Source organism: Microtus ochrogaster, chromosome 8 (assembly GCF_000317375.1).
Source record: "Microtus ochrogaster isolate Prairie Vole_2 chromosome 8, MicOch1.0, whole genome shotgun sequence".
Taxonomy (NCBI): Eukaryota; Metazoa; Chordata; class Mammalia; order Rodentia; family Cricetidae; genus Microtus; species Microtus ochrogaster.
This window is the reverse complement of record NC_022015.1, coordinates 52,405,367-52,421,513: the sequence shown is the minus strand read 5'-3', so window position 1 is coordinate 52,421,513 and position 16,147 is coordinate 52,405,367. Positions and strand designations below refer to the sequence as shown.

Here is a 16,147-nt window from a genome sequence, read left to right as displayed (position 1 = left end):
CATCCCACTGGGAGCTCCAGGGTATGGGCTGTGCCTCACTTTCGGGAAGGTATTCCGTAGCCTCAAAGTAGGAGTTTGCGGGCTTCAACAAGAGTGTTTACATTCCCCACATTTAACAGGTGAAGCAAGGTGCAGGATTTCCTGGGATCCCCACTCTCAGGTCACCTTAGGTTTTCTGGGTAACAAAGAGACTGCAAAAATTCTGGGGCCAGCTATCTGAATGTAAGCCCAGTATTAGAGACCATGGAAACAGAGGGGTGGGTGCAAAACCTGGAAAAAGGGGTGAGGGGGGACCAGGTATCCACCACATTGCCAACTGGATGCCTATGTTTATTAATGTGCTACGAGGTTATACACTATGTTAGTGCTCTCTCTCTCTCTCTCTCTCTCTCTCTCTCTCTCTCTCTCTCTCTGTATGTGTGTATGTGTGTGATAGCCTAGGCTGGCCTCAAATGCAAAATCCACCTGCCTCTGCCTCATGAGTTCAGGGATTACAGGCTTGCACTACCATGCCTGGTTTATCCTTGCCATTTCTGTGATGTGCACACTCCATTTTATGGAAGAACCATCTTCTACTTCCTCATCCTATTATTTTTCCTTCAAAAATAAAATGATTTATCTGGAAATATAAAAATGTAGGCTTTTGGTTGTTGTCAGTTTTCTGCTCTATTCCCAATACCTAAGAAATGGAAACAATTTATATGTCCTTCAGCTGATGAACGGATAATGAAAATGGGGTCCATTTACACAATGGGATTTTTATTCAGCTACACAGGAAAAAGGAAATCGTGAAATTTGCAGGTAAACAGATGGAACTGGAAAGTAGCATTCTGCGTGAGGTAGCCCAAACTCTGCCTCACGTTCTCTCTTATTTGTTTCTAGCTCTGAGCCTTTAGATGTGAGCATAAAACCTGGAGTAACTGCATAAGCCAGGAAAGTAAAAGGGACCATGGAGGGCTGGGGGGGGGAGGAGTTCTAGAGAGGGGGATAGTAGGAACAGGTGTATGAAGGGAGAATGGGAAAAGTGGGGGTAGGGTTGAACTGGAAAGTGGGGAGGAAATATAGACATGGGTCAGGAGGGTGAAATGAAAAAAAAATCAAAAGCTTATCAAAATATGTGATTTTTTTGTCATATCTCTGGGGGCATAAATATTAAATGTCCTCTGTAGAAAGCATTCCCTTTGTTTGTCCTAAGTGTAGTCCTTTCGTACTTCAAAGATTCTTGGTCAACCCACGCTCAGATTTGAGGTTCGAGATTATGGTATGCCTAGAGATTCACTTGGGAAATCCAGTGCCTCTTGGCATCTTCTCTTTCATCTCTCCAGCGTGAAGAGTTCAAATCCTGCTCTGGCCTCAAAGTGCAGCTTTTCTTCCCTTTCAGTTAGGGGGTGCCCTTCACTGGCTTAGTCCACTTATGTTTTCTTTGAGGATGGTAGCTAGCACCCAATTTGTTGTCCCAGCCACAAAGTCAACAGCTTGGGGTTAGAACCAGACAGTTCTTGTATCTTTTTTTCCCATAAGATTATAGACGGTGGAACATTTAGCGTCACTGGGGGTTGCCCTCTCTCCATGCAGCTGTCTCTACTGTTCATCCTGCAGTGGTTACCTTTCCTAGGCTGCAGCCCATTACAGCTAGGCAGAGTAAGAACTGGTATTTTTTACAACGACTAATTTTATCTCAAAGCATGCTCAGTAACTTACTTGCTTCTGTTCTATTGACACACACACACAACCTTTCTGCAGGTCTGGTTTCCGTCACTGTTGCTGATTTGGGAGTCTTTTCTTACCCTAACCAACTCCTACTTTCTAACCTAATATTTTGTACTTGTTGAAGAGGACAAGATTAAAAAGCACCTCTACTGACTTGTCTCTGTTGAAAGGGACAAATACTTCTTATATTGCTTTTCGCTACCCAGAAATTCACAATTGGGTGACAAAATAGTTCCCACAGCCAGATGGGAGCTCAATATTTCTTCTCATTATAAATTTTGGGGGTTTAGTAGAGAAGACTAAGAGAAAGTTATGGGAATTCAAGATGTATTATGCCTCTGGACCTCTTCTTCTGTGGGGCTACCTAGGGACTCACTTGGAGGGGTTACGGTAGAGTAGACAATATTTGGATTTTGAAGTCATGCCAACCAGGGTGGATCAAAAGTATTCTGTTAAAGTACTGGAGTAACCAGGCTTTGAAGAAAGGTCTCTTCAAATAGCTGGAGAATTATCCATCTCAGGAGAGGCTGGAACCCTAGCACAGAAATGAAAATTCCTAGCAAAGAGGTCACCAGGGACTCTTCTAACCATCCACCAAGTTGACCCTTTTCTCTTGGTAAGCTTTACCATTTTTGTGATTTTGTTCTTGGTACCCTACCCCAGCCGCTCTTCTCTCTCTACTGTGTTCTCTACTTGTGCTCACCCATCTTGGCTTTCACAGAAAAAGACATTTATCCTAAAAACTGCACGTCCAGTGAAGAGCTTTTAAATTAATTAATCAACCTTTATTTACATGTATATGTATGCGCCTGCTTGTCTGTATGTGTAGAATATGCATGCAGGTACCAGCACAGGCCAGGAGAGGGTTTCCTATCCCTTGGGACTGGAGCTGCAGGAGTTTGTGAACTGCCCAATGTGGGTGCTGGAGACTCAATTTGGGGCCCACAGAAAGAACAGCAAATGCTAATCATGGAGCCATCTTCTCAGTCCCCCGTTTCATATTTAATTCGTTTTATAGTTCAGCACATCCTGTTGAGCTTCATGGCTTCCCTGGACTCTGTACAGGATCTACAAACTCAATCTAACCCCAATGGGACACCAGCCCCATGCATATTTACCTTCCCAAGTTTCTCTACGGTTTTTATACTTTAGACTAAGTCAGGGATCTCAGGGCAAGTTCCTATTCCTCCATTTCGACTCCCTGCCCATTTCTTCTACACCATTGGTGCTATCTGACTTTGTCCTAGGTCTTCCTAAGGTGCCATCCTCAAATCTCCTGCTGCCACCTTTCCCATCGCTACCGCATTAGGGATGTTCTTTCGTCTCTCACTTCCCATCTCCCTTCCTCCCCACGATCTCCCTCTCCTTTTCTTTCTCCTTCCAGACCCATCTGCCCTGCTTCCTGTCTCCTACCTCTCACTCTATAGCGAGCCATGCTAAATCGCTTTTTTTTTTTTTTTTTTTTTTTTGTGCCTGGAGCTTGCCACTCTGGGTCTCAGTTTGGAATGCTATTCTCTCTTCACACCCCTGCTCCCATCTGCCTAGCACACATCTGCTCATATTTCAGGGCTCTGCTCAGCTTTTTTCTTCTTCTCCGCAAGGCCTCATCTATTACACCCATGCTCCTACTCCGTGTGGGACTGACTGACTTCCTTGCTTAGCGTCTCCTCGATCCATAGGCTGGCAACGGCAGGTTGCCCCCTCCTGAACTGTAAGTTCCTCGAAGGCAATGTCTCTTTCATGTTTCTTCCCAGACTTTCTTTGCCTTGCAGCTCATGGTAGAAGAAAACACCTTTGAATGAATGGACTCCAAATAGAGGCCAGCCTGGGAGGAAATTACCGTGGATATCACGATAGCGGAACGCATACAGGTCACAGCGGGGGCCTAATACAGAGATAGCTCTGTTCTTTGGTAAATCTCATAAGCCCAAGTCTGGAGTAGTAAACAAGTCATGTGGGTATCCGTTATAGTGTGGCCCGACTTTCTCAGAGACAGCCCTGCATTGGCTAACTTCCTTAGCAGTTTGTGAAAACGGAACCTCACGGAACAATTTCCCTTTCCCCCAAAGTGGGCACTGGCCCAAGCTTTCCTTCCCAGAGTGCGCTTCCTGGTCGGGTAATACGCCCTATGCTCTAGCCGGTAGGCAACCCTGTGTTCCAAAGCCATTAGAGGTCAGTCTGAAATACTAAACAGTAGCTGAGACCAGAGTTCTGAGACCTGGGGCAAAACAGCTGAGATGCACACAGCTCGCATCCTCCTTGCTCCTGGTGTTTTATGTCCACCATCGAACGTGTATTTCAGACACTTGAGCTGTCCTACTTTCGTAGCCAAACCCAGGAACAATTAATTGGAGACAGGAAAGTAATTCAGGACAGTACTTTCCATACACATGGTTTGAGTCAAAGCCACAATGACAACCTGTATACCAAAGAGCAAGGGTTATTTTAACAGCAAAATGTTGTATTCAATCAATCAATTAAAACAATGAAACAAAGAAACCCCTCCTCCTTCAGATTACCTATTAATTTTAGATGAAAAAGCCCCAGGCAATAAGAAAAAAAAATGACCCACGCATTAAGAAGATTGGATATTTAATTCAGAGGGGGAAATGCCTAGGTAATATTAAGCTGTCATGGTAAAAAGCAAGTCCTGGACATTCTGCTTCCCCAGTACTATCTAAACTTGTAAAAATACCCAGAGAGGCAGAAAGGAGGCCTAAATTTAGACCCGCATTTAATGCATTCAAGAGCATGATTCATTTCTCTCCTGTCTTGGTACAGCCCGAGGAATCTGAATACACAGCAGAACACCCTGTAAGGAAGAAGCAGCCCCCATGCAGCCAGAGGCTGGAGCGTGTGGAGTCACCCTGTCACCTCTGCTAACACAGGTGCACTTCCAAGGTCCCCGCCCACCAAGCCAGATCCCTGAGCTCAGGAAAAACCATTCAAGTTTAATTTTACTGCAACCTTGGTGTGGATACTGCTGGGAATTTATGTATTTTGTTGTTGTTCTGCTTTTGAAATGGGTTTTCCTCCCAAGCACCTGTGGGGGCCTGGCTAGCCCTCACAAGCCATGCAGTATGGGTCATCCTAATGAGACCGCCCAGAAGAATGTTGTAGTTTGGTATTGGTGTAGTTAACGGAACGAAATGAATTATTTTGTGGCACTGGGTATTGAACTCAGAGCATCCTATGGTCAAGGCAAATGCTCTACCATTGAGTTATAGACTCCGGGCAATGTTGGTACATTTAAGAACCCAGACTCCAAGTCACTATGGTAGCCCTTAGCTGGGCTTAGCAAGATAATATATGTAGCATGAGTACTTAATGTCAATTACAGGTTATCTGAACAACAGCAGCAACAGCAGCAACAATAGCAACAACCAAGTAAAGTAAAACCCAAATAGCAACTGACCAACTAACTAGCCAACAGCAGCAAGTTCAGGTCACATAAATCAGATCGGCATGAGGCCCAATCTCCACAATGAAAACGGCTGCTGGCTCTTCTTCATTTTCACCATCTTCTACTTCTAACCACATCCTTGCACGCCCCTGCTCCCAAGCCAGAAGCCAAACCCTAGCCTCTCTGGTAATTTAGACTAAGCTTGGTCTGTCATTTGTGTCAGTCCATTATGACTTAGAAGGCAAATGAACTTGTTATTTTGTGAATTTTAAAAATGTGATTCCAATTTTTTTTCTCAAGTTTTTAAGCACATTTGGAAAGTAACCTCACAGGTTTCATCCCATGGTCTTTGGATTTTTTAGGTTAATTTCTGTCTAAAACAACAGGAAAATAGATGAAATATATACCCAAAATACTACACTTAGGGAACACTGCCTCCCAGAAGTGAGGGCATTCTAGCTGTCCTCCATTCTGAGGTGTGACATTGGTACGAGTCACCTATTCTGAAGGTCCCATTGCATATTCACACCGATCAGTCCCAGTTCAGAAAGAGATCGCACCCCCCCCCCATGAAATGGGTCCAGCAACGGAGAAGTCAAAACATCCAGAGCTAGATATGGAGCGCGTGCATCAAGTTAGGAATGAGTTATCTGAGGTGCGTAGGAATGAGAAGCACTGGGAAAGGGCCACACGGGGCACACCCACGGGGCACATCCACGGGGCACATTTACAGTGGGGGCTTGGTAGACCATGGGAGGGCAGCGGGTCCGGGTGGGTATGAAATCCTGTCAGCCTGAATACATGCTTCACACGCCAACCTGCACACGGCACAGAGAGGAGGCCACAGACTGGAGGGCAGCGGCGATGATTTGAATGATTTGTACCTTTCTCAAATAGTTTGTTGCTGGTTCTCCTGGGCAGTTCTGAAGGGTGGGGGCAGGCATCCAATCTCCACCGGGCCCACCTTGTGCCATAGTATAGGCATTTGAGTCATTAATAGAAGAGTGATGTCCGGTGACCTTGGTCAAATGTTATTTGAGGTTTGAGGACAGTTGTCTAAATCCATTTGAGAAAGGACGAATCCTGTTTAGCAACTCTAGACAGAAAACTGGCTGATTTAGCTTAGAACAGTCTGCCATTGCGGCCAACTTCAGAAGATCACAGAAGAGGGCAGGGTCTCAAGAAGGTTGCATCCACCTAAGGCTGGGTCGGTTCTATTTTGGGATTTGGGGTCAAGATTTACCCTCACACACATAGAGCGCCACAAGATCTAATTCCCGGAGCTGGGGGGAATTTGTCCATTTTTCACACAAAATACCTCCATTCTGTCTTTGGGGATGGCGAGGAGATCTCAAGTTCTAAACTATAATCAGCCCTTCTTTTAGAACAGCGATACTAAATCCTTGTGTTCAGCGGATGGCAGTGTTTGTTGCACTAGGCTGGGTTCATAGTACAACATCAATAAATGGCCACATGTAGAGGGACAGACAGAATCCCATTTGTAAAACCCATCCCCACCTCCCCTTCCTTTTCCTCTCCCCCTTTCTCCCATACTACATTGTTCAAATGCCCATGTGGACTTCCTCTCGTTCTTGGAGAAAAAGGGACAATTTGAAAAGGCAAAATAATGTAACAAAGTGGAAAAGCAATTTCCGCGTGTGTATGCGTGCGTGCGTGCGTGCGTGCGTGCGTGCGTGCGTGTGTGTGTGTGTGTGTGTGATAGCCTTGTCTCCGAGGAGTATCAGCATAGCAAGCTTTTAAAATGTTGTTTGGCCTGGAGGGACCATTTGAAAGGATGCTCTCTACAGGAAATCCCTGTCCCTGGGAAACTGCCTTCTTCTGTCAGCCAAAGATACCCTAACTGGAGGATGGAGCTAAAATTCTTCCTTTGTGAGTTGGCTAAGTCTTATGGAACAGATATTTGTTCCAATTAGGTGTTCCAAAAAGTCGTGCTTGCCTCAGAGCCTCAGAGAACGTGTTTTGAGAAGGAAAGCGTATTTGTTCAGAATCTATCGTGGAGGGGAAAATGACGTGTAACTGTGTTCTGTTGCCAGGATACCCACGCTCTTCACAGGCCCGAGGACTTCCAAGCTCAGACATCTTTTGTCCTTGTATGCCTAGGCCCCATCCCACCTGGGATGAGGAGGGAGAGCGGGTGCTGACGAGACTCTACTCCCTCTCTTAGTAAGCTATGCTGTTACCTGACCCTAATCCGTGTTCACAGTCCAGGGCTCACATGGCTGACCTGTCAGCAGAAAATAAATGTCTGAAAAAAATGTGAATTCAACAGTGTTGGAGGGTTGTTATTTTCAGAGTTGAACTCCTCAGGGAAAGTGAGAGGGAGCTGCCGCTGGGATTCAGCTTCACACTGAAACATGCTTCTCCCCTGACGCTTTCTTCCCCAAGTCATTTCCTGATGCCTGGTGTGCCCTGACATGTGGTCCAAATAAAACCCTGGAACAGACTCAGGACTACAGCTGCCCTCAACTCCACACAAAAGGAGTTGTTTTTTGCAGAGACTCCGTATCTAGTAGACTGACGGTACGGAGGCTGCTGCCTCTTGGTTCACGCTAGATCACTTTAGGGTATAGATACCACCCACCTCAGCATCTACAGCCAACAACTTGGTCTATGACCTATGGGCATTTTCCATACTTCTTGGTAATGAATTCTGGCTTCATCTGTGTCTCAATAGCTCTTCACAATGAGAAAGACTGTTGGGGAATAGCTTTTAGCATGAGGAAAATACCATACAGATGTTTGCCCTTAATCTTGAATTCTAATTGAAATTGAGAATTGTTTATTTGTTCTAAAGTCAAGCCCTAGGAATTTGTTTTCTAAAGCCTACCAAGGTGAGCGTTAAGGTAGGAGTGGGTAGTTTTGACATAATATATTCCCAGTGATGAAATATAAAAAAAAAACCTTGCCCCAAGAGTTTGAGTTATACACAAACTTATATCATTTAAAGTGGTTCAGTTTTTGTATCAACTTTGGTCTACTAGATGTCCATTTGTATTACAGGAAGGACATGCCTGAAGAAACAGGTGATGGCTATTTTGCTAAGGTATTATATTCACCTCCAGCGATTGCTTCCACCACGATAGCAAACTAGGAATCGGCCCTCTATCTTGAGCCATTTATTGAGGACAAACGAATGGACTTGGAAAAGACGTGACTCAATCAAAGTTAAATACCTGACTTTGGTGTATGAGAATCATAAACTTGCTTACGGTCTATCTGGTCTGCAAACACTTCCCCATAAATCATCCAATATGGCATGTAGAAGATATTCTTGGCCAGTTTCCAAGATGGCTCCTCATTGGGAAAGAGGATGGCTTGTCTGGCGACCCCAAAGCTCATCAGTACCACCAGCATAATGATGACAAAGTACATCATGTCTATCATCTGGAAGGGCGGAGAAGGAGAAATAAGAGAAAAGCCACATGATTGAGGGTGCCTGTGAATGCTGACATTGAAGGAGTCCCCATCTAAGAGGACAACTGGACTATTGAAGCTGATGTCTCCATGCTGAATACTGATGTTAGTTGCTAAATTTTTTTTTACAAGTGCACACATAATTGAGCCCCTTTATTTTTATGGACGTCTATGAAATATATTTACATTTAGACACAGAAGGGCTAATCCTCAGAATTTGGGTTCTTCACGTGGTTCCAGCACTATTTTTTTTTTTTAAAACTGTTATTAGAGAAGGCAAGTCGTTTGTTTTGGTTTCTTTCTTCTTAGGAAAATTAGAATTGGGAGAGTTGGGCTATTTTAGGAACAAGTGCAAAGCAGCATATTCCTACTCTTAGTTCGAAGAGGCTAGCATGACTCGGGAAGCTCAAGAAAATGCAGGGTTACAAATAGACCCAGGGCGGAGGGCAAATGGGAGCTCCATCGCATTGCTGGATTCTCTGCCATGGATCTGTCTCTCACCAAATCATCCAGTTTCTATGTTTCTCCTGTAGGGTGTCTTATTATTGGAGGTGGTGGGGTCTTTTCACTGGTCTTTAAGCTATGTAGCTTCATGACTGAGACCAGTGCCTGCTGATATGACAGATTTCCTCCCTGGTGTGAAGCCAATTTCTCCTGACTGAAGCCCACCACCTTCACTCTTTCCATTTTTCCTTCTCCATCCCCTCGCTTGCTTCAATGCTATGTGACTAGGCATCTCTTTTTCCCCTGCCCAATTGCTCTCTTTTCAACACTGAACAAAGAGTAGTGATTCTAAGTGGCTCCAAAGCCACAACTTTTTTCTTTAAGAGAGAGTTCCAATGCATCTGCCTGAAAGATGGCTGTGCTGTCCAAGCTAGGCTAGCTGTGGGCCCTCATTCCATGGAAGCCATGGTGAGGTAGGCATGTGACACAAGACAGGACTATCAGAATCTTCAGAACCTTTTTTGTTTGTTTGGAGACAGGTATAAGTATGAGCCCAAAGTATCTTAGAACTCACTGTGTAGATGAGGTTAGCCTGCAACTTTATGCTCTTCCTGCTTCTGCCTCCAGGGTGCTGAGATTACATAGCCTGTTCTACCATCTCTTTAAAATAGAAGTAGAGAGAGAAGTTCCCTTTCATTCTTCATAATGTCCATTCTTTATAATCATGTAGCATGCAGGAGGCTAAGTTTTCCCACCAGTGAAGGAGCAGATAGAGAGAGCTAGTCCTAGCAGTGACTGGACCCCTGTCTCAGTAGTCTTTATGGCCGGTTCCACCCTGTTTTATAAGTCAGTATGTCCTTCACACTCATAAGTTACAAAGATTGGTTTTCACTCTTTGTGTGACACTGTCTGACACCAAAGACTTCCTCCTCTTGGATGTTACAGTGTAAGGGCTACCTCCCCACAGAGAAAGAGGAATGCTGATTATCAGTGATAAAGAAGGTTTCAGACAGTTTTACTTATTTATTATTGTTACTGTTGTGCTGAGGACTGGATCAAGGGCCTATTGTACACTAAGCACACACTCTGCTATGGACCTATTTCCACCTCTAGCTTAAAAGAGAATATTTTATGGTACTTAAACATTACGTTCTTTTTGGGTGCCTTAGGACACAGGGGCCTCAATATATTTTTAGATCAATTTACCAGTTTTCAAGACAACTTCAGAATAATACATCTGCCCAAAATTTTAAGACCTTGAAGTGAGATAGGAAATTCTCTAAGATCCCTCTTTTCCATCTCCCTGCAGGTTTATGCTGGGAGAATAACAACATGTTCATAGGAAACCCATGCTTTATCTTCTCTCTTCTTTTTATTTTATAAAATTCTTTGACCGCTTACTCATAGAAAGTTTATCAATGAAGGAGCACAGATGGGCCTTTGTGTTATATTTGGTTACACTTGTTAAAAGACGGGTGGGGCTGATTAGGTGGGCTCATGAGCATGCAGGGCTAGCCGGACTGAAGGAAACTCAGAGAGGAAATACAGAAATGGCACCAACTTAATGTCTCAGTTTTTTTTTTAAAAAAATTATTGTTTCTAATATCTACTCACAGGGTCAAAACAGCAAAAGGAAAAATTCTTCCCATATGCTGAGCTTTCTCTATGTCAAAGTCTTTACTGTCATAAAAATATCAGGATCTGAGCCCCAATAATAAGAAGAGGAGCAGACTTCTTTTGTTTTCAAAGTGAAATTATCCAGTGAGATCAGTGCTAAGATCCTGCCCAGTCTTACAAGTGTCTTTCAGCGTGTTCAACGGAGAATACCCACGGTGGGGAGGAAGCACAAGCTCTCAGGTGCCAGACAACCTGGATTTTGATCCTGACTGCTAGCAAAAATAGCTATGTGAGAAAAAAAATCCACCAAAGAAAACTTTTTCCTGACCATTAAAAAAGAAAAAAGAAAGTTGGCTAAGTGGCCTGGAATGCGGTGCTTAACCTTGTTTTTAAATGCTGTAAGTGGGATAATAATAACAATCACGCGATTACCTTTGACTCAATGACTATGCGGTAATTCTCATAAATGCTAATGTGTTATTATTGGAAGGCCGGGATCTGGAGTCAGGAGTTTGACCCTTGTCCCTGTTTCTCCCAGAGTCTGTTTATTTAATTAATATAGGAAGGGCCTAAGATCAATTCCACGGGGTTTAACGGTTTTGAGGACTGAGACGCATCTCCCATGGTGCCTGGCACAGTATCACACAGCTCCTATCATGGCTTCTATTCCACGTTACATAAGGGAGTTAGTCCACAGTTACTGAGTTTCCTTGAGAAATAAAATACGCAAGGGCAGAGTCAGGATTTCAGGTAAATCTGGACCTGCATATGAACAGGATTCACAGCGGGAAGGGACGAAGGGGTTCTGTGCTGTCGGGTATTTATTTGATGCACTCACTGGTTGGTTTCCTTGACATTGCCAACACAGAAAACGATTTCAGAATGAGCACCTGGCCATCCTGTGCTTGGTGTTCAGAGACCGAGGTGCTGGGCTTCCTGGGTGTGGAGTAGGAAAGAGGGCGCCTCTAAAGGTGGGGGCTTTGTATATAACACATCTGGGAAGACTCCTCAGCTTCCAGCTTGCCATCCATCTGGCTCACTGATAAACTCCAAGGATGGATTTTATCTACCTTCTGGATTGATGACTCAATTATTGAACTAATTATCTTAAAAGCATCCTGTAAGAACTCAAAGTCCCCAAAATTTCCTACTTATTCCTGACTGATAAATGAAGTCATTCATAAGTTAAAAAGTAGAGAAAAGACATCACAGCCCTCCTCCTCATTTCTTAGTAAGGTTTTATTTTAGTCAAAACCGGGGTAATTACGCCATTATTAAAATGATAGGCACGGAAATTAAGATAATCTCACTGCATTAATGTAACTTTAGATATTTCAAATATTTAAATGCCACCTAGACTTTTTTTTTAAAAAAATAATTGACTTGGTTTGGGTCTTTGAATATTCTATTAAAATAAGGTTATCACAAAAAACTATCAGATTAAATAATCCCCTAATTAATAATCTTTTTATTTTAGACAAAAAAGGGAAATGTAGTGGCATTTCATTTGTATTTTAATAAAGAGTGCTAAAATGGGAGCCTAATGTAGTGGTTCATGACAGAGGGCAGCTCTGTGCTTCGGGGACACTTGGTAATGTTTGGAGACATCTTTGTTGTCCTAACTCTTCTCTTCTTCTCCCCCCCCCTCTTTTTCTCTGGTGTTAAACATTCTGCAGTATGCTACTTTTCAACAAAGAATTACGCAGTCTCACCTGGGTGTGTTGTGCATGCCTGTAGCCCTAGCACTGAGGAGGTGAAGGCAGGAGGAGGGTAAAGTCCAGGACAGGTCGAGTTACATAGTGAGACACTTTTTAAAAAAAAATCAAAAAATGTGCCAAGGTGGAGAAAAATTGGCCTGATTTCCAAGCTGTTATAGTTTGATATCTTTTTCTCAGTTCGCTTCGAAATGTATTTGAGAATCTTAAAAAAAAAAAAAGGCCTGTTTTCTCTCGAAAATCCATATGCACATTTTCCTGTGTAAGTTGGGAGCAGGATACCCAGGTCCCTCCCATCCTTCAAACCCATTCCCCAGGGTCTACCTTTAGACATAAGAATTTTCCCCAGAGTCTCAAAGCCCTTGTTTAATGAAGACATAAGGGCGGAATAAACAAATAATATACACCCTGCCCTCTCCCCACACAATATCAAGCTGAACTGGGTTCAGTGTGTGTGACTGAAGCTCCAGAACCCATGTATCTGTTCTCTACAATGTGTCTGGTGCTATTTACCCTAAACAGCGTCGGTGTGATAATTCCAAGCTTGTGTAAGAAAGGGTTGGTTATATAGAAGACACTGTGTGTTTATAAACTTTCCTTCCTTCATTGTCCTTTACAAAGACAGTTTGAGCGTAACAATAGGAGACGCAATTTACCAGCCAGTTGACCGGGAGCCAGCTATTGTTGAGCACTGCCAGCCCTAAGGATCGCAGCTCTGCAAAGTACATGTTTGCTGCTCTTTGTTGCCTTAGGAGGCCGCGAATGGAATATCAAGGAGTAAAGGAAATTCATTTTGAATTTAAATTTTTCCTTTCCTTGCATGGATTTTTTTTTTATTAACAGGAAGATTTCTGGTTATTTAAGATGTATTTCAGTAGAATTCATATGCAGATGTTTAATAAATACTGAGTTAGCAATGATGCCTGTCAACTTGAGTGGCAGTAAAAAGGGGCATCTATAATGCCACTTGCTGGTTTCAACAACTCATAAGACGGAACTAGAGAGACGATCCCAAAGAGATTCTTATGAGGGGGTATTTTTCCAGGTAGGGTGGATATTCTCCACATGTCGGAGATATACATGCAGGCATCAGGTTCTGGTAATTCCCCTAGACTGTCTGAGGAAGAAGCTCATGAGCCCTGCACCTCTACTCTATGCCTGCCACCAGGATCACACTGATGCTGGCTACCCCAGGCTCAGTCTTTATGGGAAAATTCTGAAAACTAGAATATAGCCAGAAAGTTGAAATTCTCAGACATTTGTGTAGAGGTACATTAACTAGCCACTTGAGATTCTTTTATTTTAAAGAATTTAGAGGAGCAGGTGTCTCCCTCCGGAGCCAGGCTCAGTCACAGTTTTCCCAGTACTCAGACTCTGCCTACCTAACTCAGATCAACTTAACCCCGCCCCCCTTTGTGGACTAGACTCCACTTTTTGAAAGAGTTTTATTTGATCTTATTTTACATCAGGTTTTTTTGAGATAAACTTTTGCTATGTAACTAACCCTGGATGGCCTGGGATCTCACATCCTTAGCTCCCCAAGTGTTGGGGTATTCTGAGTGAGTACAACTACACCCAGCTTCAAATGTTGCCTCAAAAACTCACCTTCTATGAGTCTTCAAAATCTGTTAGCAGTTTTCAGTGGAGACCAAGTCGTCCTCCCTGCCCGCCCACCTAGAACGTTCTGTGTCAATCTGTCTTGACCTGTGAGCGACCCTTCTGGATTCCATAAGATGTCACCATGAAGACCTTTTCACTCTGCATGCCAAGTACTTCCCTTCCTTTCCCTTTGTCCCAACTTCACAAAATGGCATCTTTGCTTAACTATTTTTCCTATTCTTTTCCTAGCTAGGGTCTCTATGTGTAGCCCTGATTATCCTGTAACCTGCTCTGTAGACCAGGCTGGCCTCAAACTCAGAGGTCTGTCTGCCTCTGCCTCCTGAGTGATGGGATCAAAGGCGTGCACCACCACTGCTTGGCTTTGCTGGGCTCTTAAGCCAGTGCCTGCCATAAAGCAAGTGATCTTCCCATATGCTTCAGTTAGAAAAAAGGCGGCTGATGATTGCTTTCTTTAGTTTTTATATAGCAAGAGAGTCAACTTTGCAAACACTTAAAGGAAATTAAAAACCCTGAAGCACCCCTGGGGTCATCTCATGCAGACCTCAGTGGCAAATCCAAATGAATCACATCTCTCTTTCTATTATCAGGGATCCTCCTCGGGGGAAGGGTGACAACGGCCCCAAATGCCCTTGCTTACCATTTTCCCAATCATCATTACATATGGGCCCAGATACTTGTTCACGCCGAAGATGTCCAGCAAACGGATGTACCAATAAATGATGTTCACACAGTAGATGACCCTCCCGTCGCTCCTGAAGGGCTGGTCTTGAAGTCGGAGGATCATTCCCACCGAGAAGAGAAGGATAGCGATGAGGTCGGTGACGTTCCAGTATTCCTGCAGCCACACCCTCACCTTCTGCAGCAGCTTGCCAGGCTCTGACATCAGGATCTAGAAGGCAGAGAGAGGGTTAGGCCTGCTTTCTTGTATCCTTTCAGCTCCGCTGGGAAGCGCTGGGTCTATCAGCTGATGGAAGGGGCTAGGGAGACCTGTGTCTCGTTGAATACCTGTATGCTAGGGATGTGTAACTGAACTAAACGTAGGTAATCTAGATGTGCACAGATGTAAACAACAGGTCTGATTTTTGGGATGGTCTGGCAATGCTGAGCCACTGCAGGCTTTTGCTGTAACAGTACATAGATACCCGTATCCAGCCTTCAGGACTGAGTGACACGGACCACTCCTACAGGACACCTCCATTCCTCTCTTGTGTCCCCAAATCGTCGCCCGAACCCCATTAATGACTCATCGTCATCTCCGTGATGGCCACTGAGTTCTACGTCCCATCACAGGCACGTGGCTGCTACGGTCTTCTCAGGACATAACTGTTGTCATTATGGCCACCAGCCTACCGCCCAGTTTCTGAGCGACACACAGTAAGCTCTTTAAGGACCTAACCTTTGATGTGGTTGATGAATACGCAGTTGATGGTGTAAGCAAAGACTCATCAAGCCGGACCCTAAGTGGGGGTTCCTTTCATTACCAGTAAATTATACCTCATTTCTTAAAAGAAAGGAGACGAGGGACAAGCAAACCACGGTAAGTATATACTCAGACTTTCTGATGGCTTTCATTATAAACAGACCGGAAGCCAGGCTCCTCCCCGCGGCCCACTTCACATCGCACTGCATTCTCAGGCGTTCTGCCCCCATATAGCCACACTGACTTGCTTGGAGGCTTAGCAAGTTCAGCCTGCGCTCAGGACACTCGTGTGCGTAATTCCTTTCCCTGGGGACTTTTCTTCTCCAAGAGTCTGTATGTTTGACTCCTTCTTATCCTTAAGCTCTTTATTCAGCTGTCCCCTTCCTAGGAAGGCCTCTGTTGACCATTCCAGCTGCAGAAGCCTCCATTGCTCCAAAACACAGATACCTGATTCCTGGCACTGACTGCCTACTTCAGCAGGTGTGGGGGTTGGGCCAGGGGATTTGCTGTCCTTGCGGGGGCTCCCAGCAACCATGTTGGGACATCTACTGTCCTACCTACCCACCAGTATCCCCTGTAGCTGTTGCTGTTGTGTCAGCTCCTCAGCCTCTAGTTCCAGCTTAACTAGATACAAATTGCGCATGTGCATGGGGAAGTAGGGGCAGGGAGGATGGGCCAGGCCTTTGTGAAGCCCACCCACTTGTTCACATGTCACTAAAACTGCTGGAGAGAGAGAGAGAGAGAGAGAGAGAGAGAGAGAGAGAGAGAGAGAGAGAGAGAGAG

At 44.3% G+C, this 16,147-nt stretch overlaps 1 protein-coding gene across 28 annotated transcripts in view; it reads right to left on the bottom strand.

Annotated features, from left to right (window-relative positions):
- The window catches only part of Trpm3 (transient receptor potential cation channel subfamily M member 3), an 805,264-nt gene that overhangs the window by 50,761 nt on the left and 738,356 nt on the right, over positions 1-16,147 (bottom strand). For 17 of the 28 annotated variants that reach the window (XM_026781583.1, XM_026781586.1, XM_026781587.1 and 14 more), the window contains 2 exons: positions 14,582-14,833; positions 8,344-8,518 (listed from right to left, as the gene is read on the bottom strand). In XM_026781583.1, the coding sequence (XP_026637384.1) occupies positions 8,344-8,518; positions 14,582-14,833 (427 nt within the window). Of the gene's footprint in view, positions 1-8,307; positions 8,519-14,581; positions 14,834-16,147 lie in introns of all 28 variants that reach the window. The other 11 variants (XM_026781590.1, XM_026781580.1, XM_026781582.1 and 8 more) reach the window with 1 other exon arrangement.